We start from the raw sequence: 18,270 nt of genomic DNA on the forward strand, positions 1-18,270 counted from the left end.
GGAATAAAATCATTCAAAACCAAGGCAAGACTAGGGCAAAAAATAATTCAGTCGGTCCTGTCCTTCCCATCTTTATCTCAATTTATGTGTTACGTATTTAAAAGGAAGGAGCCTAGCAAGCTAATAGGGTCAAATCTGCCCTGTTTACATAGCATGTAGCAATCTATTTTCTGAAATTAAGGAATTGTGCATAGTCTAGCCCCTACATTTTAGAAATATGTGATTCTGTGGATAGAAACTTAAATATTGTTCTTCCTTCCATCACCAAAGCAAAAGGCTCTAGACAAGATTACCAATGAACACAACTCACCTTCTTGGCATAACTATTTTATAATGACTAAAAATACTTTAAAATATTATTACTTTTTTTTTTAAGGTAAACTGTTTTTAGTCTTTGAGGATACTTCTTCAATGGGTTCTTTCAAGAAAAGAAAATTCCTCTGACTTGGAGGAATTAGCACTATTGAAATGCCAGCAATTAATGTGAGTGAGATACAGTGGATGTATAAACTGGGATAAGGACCTTGGATTTCAGTGTATAGGGAACTTCTAGGTGAGGGAACTCCTCCCAGTTTAGGCTGGTACTTTTTCTGCTACTTAGAGAGTCTCAAGAGTTGCCTAGGTCAGTGGTATAAAATTCAAATACAAAAGGACTGGGCCCTCATATTGACTTAGAAAACAATACATTAACATAACCTATGTTATACTGTATTTTTATTTACTCTATTAAACACTTCCAAATTAAGTTTTAATCTAATTTTGGCTGCACTGGGAGCCTGCAGGCCATGAGTTTGATAACTGTGGCCTAGAATACTGAGATTAAATGAATTGCCCTGGGTCACACAGTTCCTTAACTGGGACTTGAAGTCAGGTCTTCCTGATTTCTATGCCAGATCTCTAAACCACTATATCATGCTGCCTTTCAAAAGAATAAATTCCATAAAAATTCCCAAGGCCATCTGATATCAAGCAATAGCATTTTATGTCTGGAAAAGGTGATCAAGATCTAGTGCCATAAATAAAAAAGAATTACTTTAAATTTTACAAATCAAAGCCAACTATAGGGACCTTTAAACACCAAACACTGGAGAAGGCTAAAGGATTAAGTAATGTGAAACAAACTGTAATAGAAAAGAAAAATATGGCTACTCTCCTCCCCAATCCCTAATTCAACTCAATTAATATAGTATGTAGAATGGAGCCACAACTGAATTTTTTTAATGTGTAAACATGATATCTGCCATATTTAAATAAGTCGATCATGCTCGTATTTTTACTTCATTAAAATATTTATATTACCTCCTTTAAATTGCATTTGGATATGTTTGCTTTTCACAACTTCAAGTTTTCTTTTTTAAGAAAAACCAAAGGAAAAACACCTACCCAGCCCACTTGAATTCCACAGTAGAAATTTGTATAGCATAAAACATAATTAATGGGAAAGCTAAAAATGAAAGTGTCATTTTAAATAAACCTAACATATAAAATTTCCAATTTGACCCCAATAGGAAAAAGTTTTATTCCATATAACTTTAATATTCATTACATTTCAAACTAGAATACATATGTTAGGTGGTAGAACCTGCTGGAAAAGTGTAGTGTTGCAAGTGACCTTTATAAATACCAAGACAGAAGAATAAGGGTCAAAGAGTTTGCAGACTATTCAGTTCAGGGAACCACAAATATAAAGTAATTCTTATTGTCCAGAGGAGCAAAGGGAGGAGATTTTAGAGCCTGAGAAGTGTTATCAAAATAAACATACTTCAGCTATTATATGAAGACTGTACATACCAGCTGGCATTGTGATTCTAGTGTCTTAAAATATGCAGCATGCCATGTTTTCCACTTAGCCGCTTTTTTAGAGACATTTTTTTAGGTGAGAATGGATTGCCAAGTTTCATAATCATGTTGTCAGTGAAAAATAGGATTTGCATTACACACATTTGTATTATAGTACAGTAAAATTTGCTGGAATACATCTATTCCAGAATTTTAAGTATATATAAACAACAAACCATGTGTTATGCATTACTCATTTTTTCCTTCTTAAACTGAAGGTGTTCTAAAAAAAAATATGTAAGGCAAGAACAGTGAACAATTAAAAGAAACAAGAAAGCACTGAACCAAAAATAACTAAACAAAAACTAAAGATTCTTCACTCTGCTCTTGTGACTTGTGAAAAATCAATAAAAATTGTTCTACCCCTTAGGTAAAATTATTCTTTTTTTTCCTTTTTTTTTTTTAGGCAATTGGGGTTAAGTGACTTGCCCAGGGTCACACAGCTAATAAGCATCAAGTGTTTGGTCTGAGGTCAAATTTGAACTCCTGACTTCAGGGCCGGTGTTCTATCCACTGCGCCACCTAGCTGCCCCCAAATTATTCATTTTTAAAAGCAGAAAAACTGTCTTACGTAGTAGTTATTTGGAACAAAGATACTAATCTTTTTCAGTGCTGGAAACATTACAAAATGAAAGCACCTTATTGACATAGGTAAAATGAGCAAAATTAAGAAAAGTTAATAGTAGCCTGACCACTAAGATATATTTCTGTAAAATCACTTACTACAGTTATATGAAATAATAATATCTGACATGTAGTGGTTTAAGGATTGAAGATCTTGTGGATATTTTCTCATTGACCCTCATAACAACACTTTGAGGTAGGTGCTACCAGGGCCATTATGCCCATTTTAGAGATGAGAAAATAGGCTCGGAAGGTAAGTCACTCACCTGTGGTCACAGCTGGTAATTATCTGCAGACAGGATTCAAACCTGGGTCCCTTCTGACTTCAAGTCTAATGATATTTCTACTATAACAGGCTCTGCTATTTGAGGTAAATTAAAACTAAGATGAATTAAGTATCCCATATTAAGTAAGCCAGTTTCACATCATCTGACAAGATTGTTCCTGTTACCATTAAAAGAACTCTTCCTTTTTGGATTCTGTGAAATAGATCTATCTATTAACATTTGATCTTGTGTTAACATCGGTCTTTTTGGATGCCAGTGCTTTCTATTAGTGCTATAGACATCTAGCCAATATTGTAATTCACTTTTTCATAGATGCAGGAGATTTATATGTAAGAATTTTATAACAGCTAAACACTGAAGTGGATGGAAGATGTTTCCTCCCTGATGCCAGAATGCAGGTAATAAGAATGCAGCAATAAGGGGTGGAGCCAAGATGGTAGGGATTTGCTTGAGTTCTCCCCCAAACCCTTCCAAATGCCCATAAAAATGACTCTAAACAAATTCTAGAGCAGCAGAACCCACAAAAAGACAGAGTGAAACAAACTTCCAGCCCAAGACAACCTGGAAGGTCAACAAGAAAGGTGTGTTGCGCCAGGCTGAGAGAGGAGCACAGTCTAGCACAAGATACGCCAGCACAGACCAAACCCCAGCAAACCCAGAGCAGGCCTCAGAAGACTGAATCACGGGCTGCTGTGGCAGTTTCCACAGACTTCTCAATCCACAAATACCAAACACAACTTAGAAGGTCAGTAGGACAGGTGTGTCGGACCCGTGAAAAAGGAGCTCAGTCCAACCCTGACTCCATCACGGTCTCAGGTTGGTGGCAGTGGCAGCTGCTTCCAGAGCTCTCTGCCCACAGATGGTAAGGGAATCAAACAACTGATCAGAAGGAGATGACAAAGGTCTCTTTCCTGGGACTGTGGCAGGATTCTGTTGCTTTGCCCGTACTTGGAGGAGCACTGGCAGAGCAGAGCTTGCAGCAGCAGTAGAGAGGGAAACCTCCTCACAGTTCTAGGGTAGAAAAGAGTGCTTGTGGTCGCTGACAGACCAGAACACAGGCCAGGAGAGGAATAAACACCCATCCTTAGATCGTACCATGTTGGAAGAACTGAAAACTTACAGGTCCCTCGAAGTATCTCTGAAAACAGCTACACAAAACCCCTGAAGCTTAGGACACTATGCCCTCCACACTGGAAGGAGAGCTCTACCTTAACAAAGAGTTAAAAAGGCAAGAAATTAATTGGCTGGGAAAACGAACAAACAACAGAAAAAAAAACCTCAGACTATAGAAACTTACTTTGGTGACAAGGAGGGTCAAAACATAAACTCAGTGGGGCAGCTAGGTGGTGCAGTGGATAGAGCACCAGCCCTGAAGTCAGGAGGACCTGAGTTCAAATCCGGCCTCAGACACATAGCACTTACTAGCTGTGTGACTCTGGGCAAGTCACTTAACCTTAACTGCCTCACAAAATAAATAAATAAATAAACTCAGAAGAAGACAACAAAGTCAAAGTTCCTAGATCCAAAACCTCCAAGAAAAAAATGAATTGGTCTTAGGCCATGGAAGAACTCAAAAAGGATTTTGAAAATCAAGTAAAAGTAGAGGAAAAATTGGGACAAGAAATGAGAGTGATGCAAGAAAATCATGAAAAAGAAGTCAACAGCTTGCTAAAGGAAACCCCCCCAAAAAAAATACTGAAGAAAATAACACCTTAAAAAAGTCAAAAGAGGTCCAAAAAGCCAGTGAGGAGAGGAATGCCTTAAAAAGCAGAATTGACCAAATGGAAAAGGAGGTCACTAAAGAAAATAATTCCTTAGGCAAAGAAGAAACAAAGCTATCACTCTTTACAGATGATATGATGATATATTTGGAGAATTCTAGACAATCAAGTGAAAAACTACTTGAAACAATAAACAACTTTAGCAACGTTGCAAGTTATAAAATAAACCCACATAAATGATCGGCATTTCTATATATTACCAGCAAAGCCCAACAGCGTGAGATAGAGAAATTCCATTTAAAGTTACTGTAGATATTATAAAATATTTAGGCATCTACCTGCTGAAACAAACCCAGGAACTCATTAATACAATTACAAAACACTTGTCACACAAATAAAGTCAGATCTAAATAATTGGAAAAACAATAGTTGCTCATTGGTAGGCTGAGCTAATATAATAAAAATGACAATTCTACCTAAGTTAATTTACTTATTCAGTGCCATACCAATCAAACTACCAAAAATTATTTTATACAGCTACTAATATAAATATAGAGTTGTGCCTATAGAGAGAGAACGTTATGAAATGCAAAATGGATAATTTTGATTACATTGAATTGAAAAGTTTTTACACAAACAAGCCAATGCAACCAAGATTAGAAGGAAAGTAGGAAACTAGGAAAGAATTTTCACAATCCCATTTCTAAAATATATGGAGAACTAAGTCAAATTTACAAGAATACAAGTCATTCCCCAGTTGATAAATGGTCAAAGGATATGGACAAGCAATTTTCAGATGAAGAAATTAAAGATGTGTGTATATATATGTGTGTGTGTGTGTGTGTGTGTGTGTGTGTGTGTGTGTGTGTGTGTATGTATATATGAAAAAATGCTCTAAATCACTATTGATTAGAGAAGTGCAAATCAAACAACTCTGAGGTACCACATCACACCTATCAGATTGGCCAATGTGACAAAACATAAAATGATAAATGTTGGAGAAGATGTGGGAAATTTGGAACACTGATGCATTGTTGGTGGAGTTGTAAAATGATCCAGCCATTTTGGAGAGCAGTTTGGAACTATGCCCAAAGGGTTATAAAAGTGTGCATACCCTTTGACCCAACAATACCACTTCTAGGGCTGTATCCCAAAGAAATCATAAAAATGGGAAAAGGACCCACATGTACAAAACTGTAACAGCTCTTTCTGTGGTGGCAAATAATTGGAAATTGAGGGGTTGCCCATCAATTGGGGAATGGCTGAACAAGTTGTGGTATATGAATGTAGTGGAATACTATCATGCTCCAAGAAATGATGAGTAAGTGGACTTCAGAAAAACCTGGAAAGACTTATATGAACTGATGCTGAGTGAAGTGAGCAGAACCAGAAGAACATTTTTGTACACAGCCATGTTGGGCAATGACTAACTATGATAGAACCAGGAAAACGTTGGACACAGTATTGTGCGATGACTGACTTTGATAGACTTGGCTCTTCTCAGCACTGCAAGCATCTGAGACATCCCCAAAAGTGTCATGATGGAAAATGCTATCCACATCCAGAGAAAGAACTATGGAGTCTGGATGCAGATCAAAGCATACTAGTTACTTTTTTTTCCCTTCTATTTTGTTTTCTTTCTGCTTTCTTATAGTTTCTTCTGTTGGTTCTAATTCTTCTTTACAACATGACTGATGTGAAAATATGTTTAATAGGAATGTATATGTAAAGCCTATGTCAGATGGTACAATGTCTTGAGGAGGGAGGGAGAGAAAATTTAAAACTCAAAAGCTTATGGAAGTGATTGTTGAAAACTAAAAATTAATTTAAAAAAAATAATTCTTTAAAAATTAGAATGGAGCAAATAGAAGCTAATGACTCTATAAGAAATCAAGAAATTATAAAACAAAACCAAAAGAATGAAAAAAAAAACAAGAGAATGTGAAATATCTCATTGGAAAAACAACTGACATGGAAAATAGATGCAGGAGACAGAATTTAAAAATTATTCAACTACCTGAAAGCCATAATCAAAAAAAGAGCCAAGACATCATCTTTCAAGAAATTATTAGGGAAAACTGCCCTGATATTGTAGAACCAGAGTGAAATAGAAATTGAAAAAATCCACTGATCATCTCCTGAAAGAGATCCCAAAATGAAAACTCCCAGGAATATTACAGCCAAATTCCAGAGTCCCAGGTCAAGGAGAAAATATTGTAAGCAGCCAGAAAGAAACAATTCAAGTATTGTGGAAACACAATCAGGATAATACAAGATTTGGTAGCTTCTACATTAAGGGATCAGGCATCTTGAATATGATATTCCAGAGGTCAAAGGAGCTAGGATTAAAACCAAGAATCACCTATCCAGCAAAACTAATTACAATCAGTGGGGGGGGGGGAAATGACATTCATTGATGTAGAGAAATTTAATGCATTTTTGAGAAAAAAAAAACCAGAGCTAAATAGAAAAATTGACTTTTCAAATGTAAGACTCAAGAGAAACATGAAAAGGTAAACAGGAAAGAGAAATCATAAGGAACTTATTAAAGATGAACTCTCTACATTCCTAGATGGAAAGATGATTTTTGTAACCCATGAGACCTTTCTCAGTATTAGGGTATGTGGAGGCAATATATATATATATATATATATATACATATATATATATGTATATATATATATACGTATATATATATATGTATATATATATATGTATATATATATATATGTATATATATATATATGTATATATATATATATATATATATATATGTATATATATATATAATATATATGTATATATATGTATATATGTATACATATATGTATATGTATGTATATATATATAGGCAGGGCGCAGGGTGAGTTGAATAGGAAGGGATGATATCTAAAAAATAAAATTCAGGGGTGAGAGAGGCATGTACTAGGAGATGGAGAAAAGGGAGAGGTGGAAGAGGGTAAATTATCTCACATAAAAAAGACAAGAAAAAGCTTTTACAGTGGAAGGGAAGAGGGAGAAGATGAGAGGGAATGAGTGAGCCTTACTTTCATCTGATTTGGCTTAAGCAGGGAATAACCTACATATTCAGTTGGGTATGGAAATCTATCTTACCCTACAGGAAAGTAGGAGGGGGGTGAGGTGATAGAAGGGTGGGCAGATTGGAGGAAGGGGTAATCAGAAGCAAACACTTTTGAAGAGAGACAGGGTCAAAGGAGAGAATAACAGGGCAGCATAGGATGGAGGGAAATACAGTTAGCCTTTCACAACATGACTATTATGGAAGTGTTTTGCATGACTACATAGGTATAACTTGTATTGAATTGCTTGCCTTCTGGATAAGAATGGGTGGGGAGGGGGGGAAGGAAGAATTTGGAACTCAAAAGTTTTAAAAATAAATGTTAAAAATTGTTTTTACGTGTAACATAAGATACATATGCAATGAGGTATAGAAATCTATCTTACCCTATAGGAAAATAGAAGGGAAAAGTGATAGGAGGAGGAGGGTTGATAGAAGGTAGGGCAGATTGGGGGAAGGGGTAATTAGAGTGCTGGTGGTCTTGGGGTTGGGGGAGGGGAGAGATGGGGAGAAAATTTGGAACTCAAAATCTTGTGGAAGTGAATGTTGAAAGCTAAAGATAAATTAATAGAAAAAAAAAGAATACAGCGATAAGAGGATAGGTTCCCACAGTATAAGGTTTGACTTTCCAAAAGGGCTTTAATATCCCCATAGTCTGCTCTGTTGCCTCTGATAGGGATTATGGGTATAAAACAATTTGAATTGTATACCGTTTAGTTTCTGCCACAGAAAGATATGTTATTTTTTAATTTGGTCATTATAGCCAGATTCTCTTATAATAAACTTATATTGTACAATGCCCTTGTACTTTACAATCTTAATCAAATTTTGTGCCAATTTGGGATGGTAGGTTTTAAAAACTTTCCTTCTGGGAACTGTATCCTATATGAATTGGTCATAAGAAAGTGCACAGCTAGCAATTTCAGCACCTTTTACAGCTACTATCCAGGGCAAACAGCAAATGTGTATCTTTGTAATTCATGATCTGAAAATAATGTGAGAAGTAATTAAAACAAATTCAGTTGAATAGAAGGAAATAAATGGTTACTTTGGGGATTAGAGGCTCAGTCTCAGGTTGAATAGGCCCTGCTATGCTCTTGCTAATCCACCAGAAAAGTATCAGTGAAGCTGGAGATCATACAGTGTGTGTGGGGGGGGGGGGCAGGCCTGGGTTGTAGGAACAGCTAGGTGATAGTGCAGTGGATAGAGCACTGAGCTTGGAATCAGGAAGACTCAACTTCCTGAATTCAGTTCAGGCCTCAGACTGTATGTGACCCTGGGCAAGTCACTTAAACCTGTTTGCCTCAGTTCCTCATCTGTAAAATGAGAAACAAATGGCAAACTACTTGAGAATGTTTAACAAGAAAACCCCGAAATGAGGTCACAAAGAGTTGGATACAGCTGAACAGCACCAAAGGGAAAGTAGCACAAAGATTTATTACCAGTACTAATTTAGAAGTCATACTGTTGGTGTAAGGAGAGGCAGGAGAGAGTGTAGATAATCAGGAAAGAAGGGAAGTCAAGGGAAGGGCTTTTGGAAGTTAGAGGTTTCTTTATGGGACAGATGAAGGAAGAGAAGGAATAAGCTGCTGTCTGCTATTCCCATAGCCATCTAAAATCTGAACTTCCTCTCCCTGTTCTTCAACAGGTGGCTAAACTCCCATTCCTCTCACTTCCTTCTCCTCTGCTACAAGCCCAAGGCAAAAGCCTTGAGGCAGCTGGGAATGAATTGACAGAGCACTGTGCCTAGAATCAAGAAGGCCTGAATTCAAGTCCAGTCTGATACTTAGTAGCTGTGTAACTCTGGGCAACTCATTTAGCCTGTGTTTGCCTCAGTCTCCTCCACTACAAGATGGAGACAATACTAGGACTTTCCTCCCAAGGTTGTCATGAGGAGCAGACGAGATAATTTTTTTTTAAAGCTCTTAGTTCAGTGCCTGGCGCGCGGTAGGGACTTAGTTTACATAAATACTTATTTCCTCCCTCCTTCCTTGTCCCTTCCTCCGTGTTAGTTAAAGGGGTATGTGGTATTTAGGTTAGCATTATAGTGATAGCCTGCTTATACTTGGGATATTATATGCTCTTTTCCTTTCTTCTTTGAAAGGATGGGTATGCTTCCTAATATGGAATAACTAATCACATGAAATACATTGTGAGAACTACCACCTCTCTAAGCCACAGAAAATAGAAGTCTTATTTCAAATAAATATTTGAATACATGTTCGGCATTGTGGTGTGAGGAAGCATAATTCTGTGTCTTAACTTTGTCCTTCATGAATTCAACTAGCCTTTTTAAAGAATTAAATAAATTAAAATCTTGGAGTTAAAATAGATCTTAGCTGTTGCATAGTCCCAGCCCCTTAGTCTGCAAGAAATTCCTCTACCATATGCCTTGATAGGTGTCTATCCAGCTTCAGACTGGCCTGTGCACAGATTGCCTATGCACTTGTTATATCCACTCTTCCCCCCCTGATCTTAGCAGGAGAATATAATATCCTTGGAAACAGGGACTGTTTTCTTTTTATCTTAGCACCCAAGACAGTTTTTAACAAATAGTTGTAGTTTTAAATTGAGGGGGGTTTTTGTTTGTTGTTTGTTTGTTTGTTTTTAATATAAGATATGGCACTGAGGATTAAGGCATTGTCACCATAGTTGCAGATGAAACATATATTCATAAAACAGTTATATAACAACTTAAGGCAATGTAAGATTAAACACTAAATTGGATTGGACTCTGCAGATCACCTGATCTCTGAGGACTCTTCAATTCTCGAATTCAGTGATTCTTAATGGCACAATAAGTGCCACAAAATTAAAAAAAAAAGAAATAAGAGTGATGAATGTGGGAGGCTGCTGTATAAGTTTCCATTAAAAAGGAGAAATTTTAACTGTACTTTGAATGATAATGGTAAGCAGTAAGCAGGCAGACAGGATAACATTCCAGGCATGAGAAATCTCCCAGTTATGCAACCAAAAAGAGACTAGCATCACTAGAAAAGAAGATTCCGTTTAGGAAATAGTATAATAGTAGTAATAGTATATAGTTGCTAACTTGGGACTAGGGAATAGTAGGAAAGTATAGCAACATAGTATAGTCATATATAGTCCCTACCTTAGGACATTCTAATCCTAATATTTATGGTGGTAAGAAATTATTAGTGCCTTTTCAGGTCAGCAGTTTGTAGGTCCAGGTGTGGGGGAGGTTTGGGGGGAAGGGAGCAGAAGGGATAAAGAGAGTCACATAGTTGAAAATTTCTTAGCTACTTAGCAACACTTGACCTTCATTCTCCTTGAAAGCTCTTCTGTTCTCTTCTCTTCTCTTCTCTATTATACTATTATACTAGCTTAAATACATTATGATGCAATTTCATATTCATACTGAATAACAGAATTACTCTACGGAGTTGTAAGGTACCTCAGCAGCCATTTAACCTAACTGTAATGGACCTAATAAGTGGTCTTCTAGCCTCTGCCTGAAGAGCTGTAATGAAAGGAAACTTACCCCTCCTAAGGGAGCCCATTCAGATTTTGAAAAAACTAAATATTAGAAAGTTTTTCTAAGTATCAAGACTAAGTTTGCCTTTTGACAATTTCCATTGCTCCTGGTTCTACCCTTTTTGCCAAATAGAACAAGGCCATTCCTTTTTCCTTGTGTCAGTTCTTCAGCTATTTGAACACAGCTATCATGTCCCCATTAAGATTTTTTTATCTCTAGGCTAAAATCCCAACTTCCTTCAGCTGATCCTTATATGACATGGACTCGATGTCCTTCACTAACCTGGTTGACTCTTTACAGGCACTCTGTGATTTATACATGTCCACATTAAGCCTTGGTACCTAACTGACCGCACTATTCTAGATTCTAGTTTCTAGTAACATATTTCTGACCAGGGCAGAGAACAGAGAATTTATCATCTCCTTATTCCTGGAAATGTAATACCTTTAATTCAGCTCAAAGGAGGCTAGGGATGGGAATTAGCTTGTTTGATTTCCACATCACAGTGCTGACTGATATATAACTTATAGTCAATTAAAACCTCCAGATCTTTTTTCAGTGAACTGTTGACTGTCCATGCCTCCATTATCCTATAATTATAAAGTTGATTTTTTTGAACCTAAGTATAAAACTTTACATTTACCCCTATTTAATTTCTTCTCATTAAATTCACACCAATCTTCTGACCTGTCAGTCTCTTTATATCCTTAATCCTTTAACCAGTGTGATGACTATATTTCCCCAACTTTGTGTCATCTGCAAATTCAGTAAGTATGTAATCAATGCCTTTCTCCAAGTAATTGATAAATATGTTTAGTAGCACAGGACCAAGCACATATCCGTAGGTATTCCCTTAGAAATTTCCTCACAAGCTGACATTGAACCATTGATGATTATATGTTTGTGTCTGGCCACTCAACCCATTCGAAATCTATCTAAGCATATTCTTAATTTAACATATTCCCCACCAGTGGTGTCAAACTCAAATGAAAACAGATCCCTCCTAGCACAGAGACTTAGTAAATAAAAAATTCACGCACACTCACACAGAGACACAGTATTTTTATGTATTTTGTTACACATTTCCCATTTACATTTTACATTCCCAATTACATTTTAATCTGGTTTGGCCCAAACTATGGAGTTTTATAGACAGGAATCTCACACCTCTGTTCTTTACTTCTCCATGTTTTCCTATAAGAATAGCATGAAATATTTTATCAAATATTTTATCACTAACATCTAGGTAAACTATATCATCTATCATACTCTACTGATCTGCAAGTTGAATGGAACTCTGTCCAAAAAAAAGAAAAAAGATTAGTTTAGCAGGACCTTTTTGTTTGTTTGTTTGTTTTTTGTTGTTTTTTTTTTTCTGAAGCCCTACCAGCTTTGTAATAACCACTTCCTTTTCTATTTAATCATCCTCAATCATACATTCTAGAATTTCTAGTCAAGCTCACTGGCCTACTATATAAAACATCAAGACATTTACCTTTCCCCAGTTCTGCAGTACTTTTCCCATGCTGTGTCTTCTTTCAGATATCTCTTATGGTGCCTTATCAGTCACACCCACTATTTCTTTGAGTGCCCAAGAGCATGTAAACTTCTGGAGAATGGAGCTATTTTTCTTTGGATTAGCAGCAGGAACACGCTGAAACCCCCTATAACCCTGGATGTAACACCCAGACATATCCCTTCCTCTACTAGGCCTGTTAACTAAGGGAGTTTTAGCACAGTGCCTTGTACAAAAAGGTCAATTAATGTTTGTTGAATAATTTATATAGGTCATCTGGGCCAAATTGGCTTGAATAATTAAGATCAAATCTTACCATTTCCTTTTTTATCTTAAGTATCATGTCTGAGACAAAGGTCTGTCTCCCAGGCCGAGAAAACAGAATGAGCAGCATTGCCATCTCTCTGGTCAGTTATTATCGTCCAATCCACCCCTAGCAATATTCCTATAATTTCATTGAGCTTCTTTTTCCCCTACTATAGCTTTTAAAAACATCCCTTTTTGCTACCTGGCATTCCTCCACAAGCCTTATCTCATTCTTAGCTTTTGTAATCTTGACACCACTTTTACAGGATTATACTTTTTGCATAGTCTGGATATTCATTTCCTATCACCTTCCCTCTTCTAATTTCCATATATAACTTGTTTAAAAATTTAAAAAAACCACAATGTAAATTAGTGAATTCCCTGCACATTTACATTAGTCTACTCAAATTCCTGTTTTCCTCAGAATTGTTACCCTTTGTGTCTTTGAAATTTCGTTCTTGAGAATTTTCAGTTTCTCTGGCCTGGTTTCTCCCATGTCCATGGTTTCCTCCCAAACCTTTTTAAGCCTTTGAAATCTGTTATTCCCAAATAGTGGCTTCATGGGAGACTATGACCAACTTTCCTCTCCTCTATCACAGATTCTAGGAAGGAAAGGTCATTCTCCAACCTTCATTGTTCCCATCATTTCCACTCTAACCTCCCTGCTAATAAAAATTAGATCCAGAGTGGTACTTCCCCTTATTGGTTTCTTGCCTTTTTAAAGGAAGAAATTATGATTAGGGAAAATCAAGAAATTATTCTTAGCCTCTCTACTTTTGACCTACAGAGCTCCAACTGATGTCTGGATAACTAAGTTCTCCTATCTCTGCTCTCAGGTTTCTGTGCAAATCTTATGATCTCTTTTTTGAACACCTCATCTATTTCCTCTTTCTGTCAAAGTGGTCAGTAATAGACAAAGTCATTTCTCTTCCTGCCTTCACTGGTGTTTACTCAGAAGCTCTCTACCATTCCACTCCACCCCCCAGTTCCTAGATTTCCTCGAATGAATATACCTTCTTATTATAGAATGCTGCCCAACTCCTTTATCTTCCTCCCCCCTTTATCTGTCCTGTTTCTTTTGACTGAAGTATTTATTTTCCATAATAACTTTAACCATACCAACACACCCTCCTTTGCGAAGTTCAAGCAGTTTGAATAGTCTTTAACTTTTGGGAAGGTGACGCATAGTAGTGCCTCATGATGAATGGATCAGGGTGTTCCCACAATAGTTAAACTTTAAAGTATCTAAACTAAGATTCTTCTTTCATTATAGCTACTCTTTATGGTATCTAGCTTGGCAGATAAACATAGGCAGTTTTATGCATGTTGTAATGAGGCCTTCTTACTAGTACTAGAGGAAATCCTAGAGAGATTCACATTATAGTGATTTCTCCCCTTTGTGTGAATAAGTTATGATGAGATTTCTGCTGTATTTGGAAATTTGAATAATTATCAAAGTCTATAATAAAACGTATCTGATAATACCCATTTATTTACTTTCTCCCTGCCTTCCTTTTTTCCAGATCCCAACCCTAACTATTTAGTCTCCTTTAAGATAGATCTTTTTTGGAGTGGGTAGAAGAACCAATACTCCCTTAATGCTGAATAGGATTCAGAGGGGATGCAAGCACTGCTTTTACAAAATATCTTGAGATCAGTCTTAGTATAAATCATCCTACATTTTCTGGGACATCATTGGCAGTCATAACAGTAGCAAGTTATATAACACCCAGGCCTATCCTGCCTATACTAGGCCTTAAACTAATCCTTTTTCCCCCTATGTGAAAACCTTGGAGTTTTTCTCTTTGCATTATATATTTTTTTAAAAATTGATGTCATTAGTTTCACATCACATCTTTTTCTGAATACCCCCTTCTGACTGTGTATACCCAACAAGCCATCCCTTGTAATGAAGATTAAGAGAAGAAAAGAACAGTTCAACAAAACCAATCAGCACATAGACCATGTCTGACAGTATATTTAGACCCATAGTCTTCCAGCTCTGCAATTAAGAGAGAGTGATGCATTTTCTCAACTCTGCTTTGGGGCTGAATTTGGTCGTTATAATTAATGTGTTCAATTTCTTATTGTTCTTTCTGTATGCATTGTCGTAATTACTGTGAATATTGTTTTCCTGGTTCTGCCTACTTCACTCTGTATCAGTTCACATAAGTCTTCTCATGCTTCTCTTCATATTTGTCATTCTTAGAGATTAGTAGAGTTCCATTGCATTTGTATATCACAGTTTGTTTAATCATTCCCCAATTCATGGGTTCCTCCTTTGTTTCCAGTTCTTTGTTACCACAAAAAGTACTGAAATGAATATTTTGCTGTGTATGGGATCTTTATTTGTGTCTTTGACTTCTTTGGGATGTGTGACTAGCAGTGGGATCTCTGGGTATGAACACTTTAGTCACTTTCTGCATTGTGTATTAAAGTACACACTACTCATCTGAAACCACAGAATTTGAGTTTTCAGAAGAATGTGCTGAGAATTTGAGACAGAAGTATTAGAAGTCTCAGAAGAGAATAAAGGTACTTCTAATATATTATTTGACCCTTCCTTCTATTTATTGCTGCTACTATTGCTGTCATTCTTCTCTATCATCTTCCAAGAAGCAATCAGTACTAGACAGTAGTAAGGTCTGACCTCTTTTCCCTCATAAAAGGTCAAGGTGATCCCAGTGATCTACAACTGGAGCTACTATTAGCAGTTCATCCTCCAATCTTTCCATGCTGCAAACAGGGGGAGTTCCCCAAGTATCTCCTTGCTGGGAGACTGTTTGCACTGGAGGTAAGTGTGAAATGGGGAAGTTGTGGGGTGTAATGGGATGAGGGTTTCCCAAACCTTTCCCAGTCCTCAGAACAACTTGGTTCTGGGGTAGAGAAAAGGTTTGGGCTGGTTCTTATTTTCTCTGAACCAGTTAACCCAGCCCAAAATTTGACCTGCTTTTCCTCAAACTGGGAGTTAGAAATCCCTTTTCTTTTCTGTTTTTCTGCTGCAGAAATTCCCAACATTCCCATTTTGTGGGCTCCAGAAAGGGGTAAGCAAAGCCTTCAATCCCAGCCAATCATTTCTGAATTAATAATTTTTTAGTGTTTTGGTTTTGTTGTTGTTTTTTTTTTGTCATCATCCAAAACAATGCTCAGATCCATTTCCCTCGTCTATTTAATTTCCTTGTGGATTGTTATGTACCAATGTTCTAGGATTGTTTCTGTATCCCTGAACGGTAGAACTCAGATCCATCCGCTATTTCCATTTGTGTACTGTTCTTTTGTGGGTTCTCATGTGCAACTAATTTATATATTGGTATTTTATTACTGAATGGAAGAAAATCCAATTCAGGTTGTTTCTCCTTCAGTCTTATCCTTTCCCCAAAAGGTAGCGTTTTTCTGCTGACAGCTAGGCACTACCTCACTATCTGCCCATGGTCTGAGATCACCTTTCTGCACTTCTTTCTTTGCATTTACTGCCTTTGGTTGCTGTATCATCCTGCTACCCACTCACCTGCAAAATGTTCTGCTTTCCCTCGGTGGCGCTTTGTTCATCTGCTGATGGCCCAGTGTTGCCATATCCATTATCTGTTTCATCTACCTGGAGACTGCCCAGCTTTGCCTCTCTCCCATCCTGTCCTCTCTCTGGCATTACTACCTGCCAAATGCTGTGCTTTCTACCTGCCTGCAATTGCCAAGTCCCTCCTTGGAAAATCGGGTAATACCAAAACCAAATGCTGACTACCCAGTTTCTATGCTGTTTCCATTTGCTGAACACCTTGTGCCTTTGAGATAGCCTTCTGACTGGATTAGCTTGTCTGCTGTTTCATCTACTGATTTACTCTGTATGACTAGTCTCAATTCGCTGAAGATGTTATATCCATCTCCTATGTCTCTATAGCAGTGTCCTTTTGCTACTTGCTTTTTGGATTATATGGTCTCCTTATGGTCCATTGCATCTGATAACTCACTGGCATTGCTCACTGTAGCCTTGTTGTCCTCTTAATGTTTTGTTTTCAAAAGCATTTTTCTAAGCATGATCCAAAGAAGTAATAGAAATTTTAAAAATCTTGCTATACAACAGCCTAATAGTTTATCTTTTTAATTCAGATTTATTCTCCTTTCTGCTTTTTCACTTGATTTTATAATCACCTCCTTATCTGGAAATAAGGGGCTGCTTCTCCAATTCTTCATTGTTTTTGTGTCAGTTGCCCTTTCATATCATGTACTCTGAATATTTGTTTCTGTTTTTATGGAATATTTTTGTATTTTCTCCATTTGCCAAATCTTTTTAAAAATGTCCTTATTTTTTAAAAACCCTTTAAAAGGAGAATTATTTCTGTTCACTTTTGTCTTTTTTAGTAATTCTGGAAGATGAGCGGGGGGCCCTCCAGAGTACCTTCTCAAATAAGAATAAGTTCAATTCTTAGTAATTCTTTGCAGTACAAATCGTAGTAGTTTTTTGTTACCCTTTCCCTTTCAGAAGGTCATTTCTTTCCTCAGCTTCTGCATAGTTTCTTTATGTTCTGTTATCAGTACCAAGAATACTTCAGTTATCCTTCCCCCCATCTCTTCCTGTCCTTTTAATATATCTTTCTTTGTGGGGATAGGGAAAAGAGTTGGCATGTTTTACTATTACTTGCAAAATTTTCTGGCATCTACAAAGAATATAAAGCACACATTTCTCTACACTGAAGAGTTTGTAATCTTTTTTACTCATTTAGATGCAAGATGAGAATCTGTAAAGATATTGTTAATGAGATCAGCAAACACACGACCTGGAAATAAGAACCCAATTTTTGGTTGTTGGGAAGCTTCTATTTGAAGTTTAGGAAATGACTATTATGCATAAAATCTAAATTTAGCAGTAAAGAGAGAGCAAATCTAAAAGAAAAAAACCTGTACTATCTAGGGCTATGAAGAAAGTTCCAAGAATAGATATAGATAAGGCTCTTTTTCCTAATAAAAGATGGGAAACTGATCAACGTGAGAGAAAGGTAAAGCATTGTTTTTAATATCTTTCAATTCTTTTATTAGACTTATTGGAAATAAAATGAATAGCAGAGAAATTAGTGACATTCAGTAGTTAGGATCTCACTGAAAAGCCAAGGGTATTTGTAATAGAGACAGAGAAGGGGGGAAAAGACTTTTAGGGAGCCTACAGAAAACCAAAGGATAAGATTTTTGAGGACTCAGGTTCTAGGAGAATGACATTCAAATGACCTCAAAGTTGGAAAAGTTTAAGGTATAGGAACAATAATTCTGAAGAAGCCAAAAGAAAGGATAACAGCCTTAGAAAGGTGATGTTGCTTTGAAATGGAAGAAGATGAATGTTTCAAAGAAGGATATCTTTAAAGTGAAGAATTCAAGTAAAAGATATGGCATAGAAGCTTGACAGTGAGCAAGTG

General features: G+C 36.7%; 1 protein-coding gene across 18 annotated transcripts in view; it reads left to right on the forward strand.

Moving 5' to 3' along the window:
• The window catches only part of GPHN (gephyrin), a 789,636-nt gene that overhangs the window by 376,631 nt on the left and 394,735 nt on the right, over positions 1 to 18,270 (forward strand). For 9 of the 18 annotated variants that reach the window (XM_021004811.2, XM_021004814.2, XM_021004816.2 and 6 more), the window contains exon 5: positions 15,874 to 15,912. The exons of the other annotated variants lie outside the window; for them this stretch is intronic. In XM_021004811.2, coding sequence (XP_020860470.1) covers positions 15,874 to 15,912 — 39 coding nt within the window. The remainder of the gene's footprint in view (positions 1 to 15,873; positions 15,913 to 18,270) is intronic. 18 annotated transcript variants of the gene reach the window in all.

Source organism: Phascolarctos cinereus, unplaced genomic scaffold (genome assembly GCF_003287225.1).
Source record: "Phascolarctos cinereus isolate Bilbo 61053 unplaced genomic scaffold, phaCin_HiC Scaffold_3;HRSCAF=262, whole genome shotgun sequence".
Taxonomy (NCBI): domain Eukaryota; kingdom Metazoa; phylum Chordata; class Mammalia; order Diprotodontia; family Phascolarctidae; genus Phascolarctos; species Phascolarctos cinereus.